The 7,500-nt window shown below is 49.5% G+C and overlaps 1 protein-coding gene across 1 annotated transcript in view; it reads right to left on the reverse strand.

Moving 5' to 3' along the window:
• The window catches only part of LOC134087022 (cilia- and flagella-associated protein 74-like), a 32,370-nt gene that overhangs the window by 5,412 nt on the left and 19,458 nt on the right, over positions 1 to 7,500 (reverse strand). Inside the window, exon 15 of the mRNA XM_062540221.1 lies at positions 874 to 940. Within this exon, the coding sequence (XP_062396205.1) occupies positions 874 to 940 (67 nt within the window). The remainder of the gene's footprint in view (positions 1 to 873; positions 941 to 7,500) is intronic.

Raw genomic sequence — 7,500 nt, forward strand, 5'->3', positions numbered from 1 at the left:
GGCAAGTGAGGGGCAAGTGAAGGGCAAGACCAGGGCAAGTGAGGGGCAAGTGAAGGGCAAGTGAGGGGCAAGACCAGGGCAAGTGAGGGGCAAGACCAGGGCAAGTGAGGGGCAAGACCAGGGCAAGACCAGGGCAAGTGAGGGGCAAGACCAGGGCAAGTGAGGGGCAAGCGAGGGGCAAGACCAGGGCAAGTGAGGGGCAAGACCAGGGCAAGTGAAGGGCAAGACCAGGGCAAGTGAAGGGCAAGTGAAGGGCAAGACCAGGGCAAGTGAAGGGCAAGACCAGGGCAAGTGAGGGGCAAGACCAGGGCAAGTGAAGGGCAAGACCAGGGCAAGTGAGGGGCAAGTGAAGGGCAAGTGAGGGGCAAGACCAGGGCAAGTGAGGGGCAAGACCAGGGCAAGTGAGGGGCAAGACCAGGGCAAGACCAGGGCAAGTGAGGGGCAAGACCAGGGCAAGTGAGGGGCAAGTGAGGGGCAAGACCAGGGCAAGTGAGGGGCAAGTGAAGGGCAAGTGAGGGGCAAGACCAGGGCAAGTGAGGGGCAAGACCAGGGCAAGTGAAGGGCAAGACCAGGGCAAGTGAAGGGCAAGACCAGGGCAAGTGAGGGGCAAGTGAGGGGCAAGACCAGGGCAAGTGAGGGGCAAGACCAGGGCAAGTGAAGGGCAAGACCAGGGCAAGACCAGGGCAAGTGAGGGGCAAGACCAGGACAAGTGAAGGGCAAGACCAGGGCAAGTGAAGGGCAAGACCAGGGCAAGTGAGGGGCAAGACCAGGGCAAGTGAAGGGCAAGACCATGGCAAGTGAAGGGCAAGTGAGGGGCAAGTGAAGGGCAAGTGAAGGGCAAGTGAAGGGCAAGACCAGGGCAAGGGTACTCACCACTGGTTTGAACACAGCCTCCATCTCACAGGCCATACCTGGGGACATGGGGCCTGGCGGCTGGAAGCTGGAGAGAGAGCAAGGCATCAGACAGTCAGACATGTGTGTGTGTGTGTATGTATGTGTGTGTTACAAGCAGATACACACACAATCTATAGATACAAACACCTCATCAACTCAATATGTGTTCATATGTGTTCACACACACACACACACACACACACACACACACACACACACACACACACACACACACACACACAGGAGTGGAGGGGAAAGGAACACTGGAGGAAAGGAGAGGAGAAAAGAGGAAAGGAGAGAGAGGGAGAGAGTAGAGGAGTGGAGGAGAGAGATGAGAGGAGAAGGGAAAGGAGGAGAGGAAAGGAGAGGAGAGGAGAGGTGAGTAGGAGAAAAGAGGAGAGGAGACAGGAGGAGATGAGAAAGGAGAGAGGAGATGAGAGGAGAAGAGAGAAGAGAGATGAGAGGAAAAGAGAGGAGGAGGAGATGAGAGGAGAAGAGATGAGAGGAGAGGAGGAGATGGTCAGGAGAGGAGAAGAGAGGAGATGAGAGAAGAAAGGAGGAGGAGATGAGAAAAGAGAGATGAGAGGAAAAGAGGGGAGGAAGAGATGAGAGGAGAGGAGAAGAAAGGAGGAGGAGATGAGAGGAGAAGAGATGAGAGGGGATGGTGAGATGGGGAGGAGATGGTGAGAGGAGAGGAGAAGAAAGGAGGAGGAGAGGAGAGGATGAGAGGAGGAGGAGGACGAGGACATGAGAGGAGGAGGAGGAGATGGTGAGAGGGGAGGAGAAGAAAGGAGGAGGAGAGGTGAGAGGAGAGGAGAAGAGAGGAGAGGATGAGAGGAGGAGGACGAGGAGGAGGAGATGGTGAGAGGAGATGAGAAGAAAGGAGGAGGAGAGGTGAGAGGAGAGGAGAAGAGAGGAGAGGATGAGAGGAGGAGGACGAGGAGGAGAAGGAGATGGTGAGAGGAGAGGAGAAGAAAGGAGGAGGAGAGGTGAGAGGAGAAGAGAGGAGAGGAGAGGATGTCCTCTGGCTTCCACATGCTGTGTTGCTCCAGTCAATAGTGCAGCAGCATACTGTACTGTAGATCCTCCAGCTCAGCCACCCCTGCTCCCCTCACACCCACACATGGCACCGGGAGGGCCGTGAGAGAGGGGAGAGGTCACACACACACACACACACACACACTAATCACACACACACACACACACACACACACACACACACACACACACCAGCATACACACACATCACTCACACACACACACACACACACACACACACACACACACACACACACACACACACACACACACACACACACACACACACACTCACACACACACACACCAGCATACATACACAGACATACACACAGATCACACTAAAGATTGTCAGCCTGCATTATGCTCTCTCTCACACACACACACACACACACACACACACACACACACACACACACACACACACACACACACACACACACAAACACACACACACACACATACACACACACACACCAGCATTTGCATGCACATACACACAAACCCACATACAAATAAACACCAAGAAACCCACACAAGAAAACCAATCATCCTACAATATGCACTCAAACACACATACACTCACACACAGACACTCACACACACACACACACACACACACACACACACACACACACACACACACACACACACACACACACACACACACACACACACACACACACACACACACACTTCTCTCTGAAGTGACTGATGCAAGCCTGGCCATGCTGAACCCTTACAGCTGCCTCTCACTGGAAGCTGCACACATACACAGTGCAAACCTCTCTTTCACTCTCACACACACACACACACACACACACACACACACACACACACACACACACACACACACACACACACACACACACACAGGCCGCAGCAGGGTGAGAGTCTTCCTCTGAAGTGTGTGTGTGTGTGTGTGTGTGTGTGTGCAACAAACCCTCTGGATGCACCAGGCCAAGAAAAGTTGAGAAAAGTTTGTGTAAGTTTGGGCTCGAGGCCAACAAAGGGGGTTGTGATGTTGGTTAAAAAGGCCTGCCACTGAGCTGTGTGTGTGTGTGTGTGTGTGTGTGTGTGTGTGTGTGTGTGTGTGTGTGTGTGTGTGTGTGTGTATGTGTGTGTGTGTGTGTGTGTGTGTGTGAGTGAGTGTGAGTGTGAGTAAGTGAGAGAGAGAGAGAGACCAGTTAGACTGTGGCTGAACATTTTCGACTCAACCATCAAGCCCATCCTTTTATATGGAAGTGAAATTTGGGGCATCAAGTACCAACACAATTATGTCTCTTGGGACAAAAACGCAGCAGAGACATTTCATCTTGAATTTTGCAAAAACACCCTTGGAGTACATAGAAATGCCTCCAATCTTGCCTGCAGAGCAGAACTAGGAAGATTCCCCCTACTGACTGATATAAATAAAAGGGCATGCAAATTTTACCATCATCTTATATCTAACCAAGACAAATGTCATTATAATGCTCTCCTACAGAGGGGAAAACACCCAGAGAGAGACCCTTTCAGTTATCTGAAAACTAAACATAATCTGAATGAAACGGAAATGACAAAGGCAAAAATAAAACTAATCGAAAAAGAAACAAAAGAAGAGTATTTCCAATATTGGCTGAACGAAATTGAGCATTCTACTAAATTGAACTGTTTTCAAAAAATTAAAAAGAATTATGAATTGGCACCCTATCTTACAGAAATTAAAGAATTTAAACAAAGAAAACAAATAACAGAATTAGTGACCACTCGCTGGCCATAGAGACTGGAAGACACAGACAGATCTGGCTTCCAAGGGAAGAAAGACTTTGTCTACATTGTAATGAGGGAGCAGTGGAGGATGAGCTACATTTTCTAACCAAATGTAACAAATATGCCTCTATTAGAGGCCAGTTTTTCGAACAATTCACACAAGTTTCACCTCAATTTCACCTATTGGGAAATGAAGAGAAACTCCCATATATATTAGGAGAGCACAGAGACTGTATTAGTCTAGCAGCACAATACGTGTCAGACTGTCACAAAATGAGGAAGTGAGTGACTCTTGATAATGTGGCAAAGTACATGGTAGCATGTTGACAATATCTTTTTTTAAATGATATTATTATTACTATTTTTTTTCTAATTATTTAAGTTTCCTTTCCTTTCATTTACCTATTCTAAAAATAGTTCCTATAAGTTTCATTTGTTTCCACTCCACCCCAAACAGATTTTGTATCTGTTTGTTTTTGTAATATGTCAGCTTTGGCAACACTGCTTATTTGAGTCATGCCAATAAAGCTCCTTTGAATTTGAATTTGAATTTGAGAGGTAGAGAGAGAGAGAGAAGAGAGAGAGAGAGAGAGAGAGAGAGAGAGAGAGAGAGAGAGAGAGAGAGAGAGAGAGAGATTACATAGATGAGGTGAGAGGATTCAAAGATTCAGGGATCTTTATTGTCGTTCCAACATTTACATGTACAGTAGAGCAATACAGCAGTGTGTGTGTGTGTGTGTGTGTGTGTGTGTGTGTGTGTGTGTGTGTGTGAGTGTGTGTGTGTGTATGAGGGAACGCTTTAGGGGAGCGTGTGTGTCTGTGTGTGTGTGTGTGTGTGTGTGTGTGAAAGACACTGAGAATGACCTGAGCTTGGCGGGTCTGGGAGCAGCAGGTGTTGTAGGGAGTTAGCTGTGTGTGTGTCTGTGTGTGTCTGTGTGTGTGTGTGTGTGTGTGTGTGTGTGTGTGTGTGTGTGTGTGTGTGTGTGTGTGTGTGAGACATCGCTTCAGAGGACACATGACACAGAAACAGACAGGGGAGTCGTCAGAGAGGACAGTCTACAAAGATAAACGACTGGTCCCGAACACAAGAGCACAAGATCCAGGACAGCACAGACTCTCAGTAAAATAGAGCAGATGCTGAGATAGAGAGATGTAGAGAGGGGTGGAGAGAGAGAGAGAGAGAGAGAGAGAGAGAGAGAGAGAGAGATGGAGAGGGATGGAGAGAGAGAGAGGGGGGGTGGAGAGAGGGATGGAGAGAGAGTGAGAGAGAGAGAAGGAGAGAGGGATGGAGAGAGGGAGAGAGATAGAGAGAGAGAGAGAGAGAGAGAGAGAGAGAGAGAGAGAGAGAGAGAGAGATGGAGGGAGGGATGGAGAGAGGGAGCAGTAGAGAGAGGGAGATGGATAGAGAGAGAGATAGAGAGAGAGAGAGAGAGAGAGAGAGAGAGAGGGGTGGAGGGAGGGATGGAGAGAGGGAGCAGTGGAAAGACAGAGAGAAGAGTGGGAGCGGGGGTGGGAGAAAATGTCCCTTTTTAGAATTTCAGTGGGTGTTAAAGGAAGCCGTAACATGCGGCAAACACAGCCTTGCTCATCCACGTCAGTGTGCTGACACTCACCCTCACACTCACACTCACACTCACACACACACACACACACTCACTCACACCCACACATACACACACACCCATACACACACGCACACACAGAGAGATGCAGTCACACACACACTCTCGCACTCTCTCACACACACACACAAACACACACTCTCACACACTCACACTCACACTCACACACACACACACACACACACACACACACACACACACACACACACACAGACACATGCTCACTCGTACAGTACACACACACACACACACACACACACACACACACACAGTCTAATTATATAAACAGCGTTGATTCAGACTCCAGGGGGGTACTGTATGTGGAGTGCAGGTTTGGCGCTGCAGAGTATTTTTAGCGAGTGCACCAGACTCGCACATTCGCATAGTCACTGTCAGCGCACACACACACACACACACACACACACACACACACACACACGCCAGACTCACACATCCCCATAGTCACAGTCAGCACACACACACACACACACACACACACACACCAGACTCACACATCCCCATAGTCACTGTCAGCACACACACTCGCACACACACACACTAACACACACGCACCAGACTCGCACATCCCCATAGTCACTGTCAGCACACACACACACACACACACACACAGAGACACAACACATCTCAAGACTGTCAGCATGTTCCTTCACGTGGCGTGGCGTCACCTCATCCCAGCCTACTAATCTTCACCACAGGTGATCGCCGCTCGGCAGCGCCGTGAGCTCACATCAACAGCCGTCACACAGAGAGAGGATGGGACCAACAAACACAATACAAACACACAATACAAACACACCATATCCACACGCAACACCACTTTGGTAAAATATGGGAATGTGATCAAGTGCATTGAATGGTAAAATTAGCTACTTTATTAGTAGCAAAATAGTGCTTTATTTAGCTGAAGATGCTGGTGTGGTGCTCAGTAGAATTTAGCTGAAGCGCTAACTAGGCATGCAAGTTAGGTTAGTTTATTTTCAGTTTAAAGGGAAACCCACCCACTCCTCACTCACCCACCCACTCCTCCTCTCACCCCCCATTCTTTTACCCCCTAACTCCTCTCACACTCACCCTTTCATTCCCTCACCCTTTACCCCATCACTCTCACCCTCTCCCTCCACATTCCTCACTTCCTCACTCTCACCCTTTCACCCCCCCTCCCCCACACATACCCACTCCCTGCACCCTCTCCCACTTCTCACCCTCTACCCCCACCCTCCCAGACTCCTAACTCTCTCACCCCCCCCACACACACTATCACATCCCCTCACTCTCTCACCCCCACTCTCTCCCAGACTCCTCACTCTCACCCCCCCCCCCCACACACACACACACTCTCCCACTCTCACACACACTCCCCCACTATCACTCCTCACCACACACACACACACACACTCCCCCACTATCACTCCTCACCTCACACACACACACACACACACACAAACACACACACACTCTCCCACTCACCCCCCCACACACACTCCCCCACTATCACTCCTCACCCCACACACACACACACTCCCCCACTATCACTCCTCACCCCCCCCACACACACACACACAAACACACACACACACACTCTCCCACTCTCACCCCCACACACACACTCCCCCACTATCACTCCTCACCCCAAACACACACACTCCCCCCCCCCCCCCCCCCCCCCCCACACACACACACTCTCCCACTCTCACCCTCTCACTCCCTCACCAGAGGCCTCAGGGTTCCAGCTCTGCCTTTGCAGAGTGCTGTTCTTTGTTGCATAGCAACTGCTGCTTGCCTGCCGTGTTGTTGGACTTGTGTAATTGTGGTGGAGGCACTTTGGTGATGTGCATCTCCGAAGCGTTTCAGAGAAGCTATTATTCCCCTTCTCACTATTAGCTGCCTGGCACGAGCACACACTGAGGAAAGGTCTCTCTCTAGCCAACACATATCAGAACGGGAAAAACCCTTCAGCCAAACATGACAAATACACTAGATATTTATACTCAATGGAATAACCAGCATGACAAATACACTAGATATTTACACTCAATGTAATACGGTACTGTAAATAGCTTGGGAAGATACTACAAATCATGTGTATCTGTTTCTAGGGTTTGTGGCTTAAATGTTCAAAATCAATGCAGATACGTTGCAAAGTATAATCAAATGCTAAAATATATCTGACTTC

The sequence above is a fragment of the Sardina pilchardus genome, chromosome 7 (assembly GCF_963854185.1).
Source record: "Sardina pilchardus chromosome 7, fSarPil1.1, whole genome shotgun sequence".
In the NCBI taxonomy this organism is placed as follows: Eukaryota; Metazoa; Chordata; class Actinopteri; order Clupeiformes; family Clupeidae; genus Sardina; species Sardina pilchardus.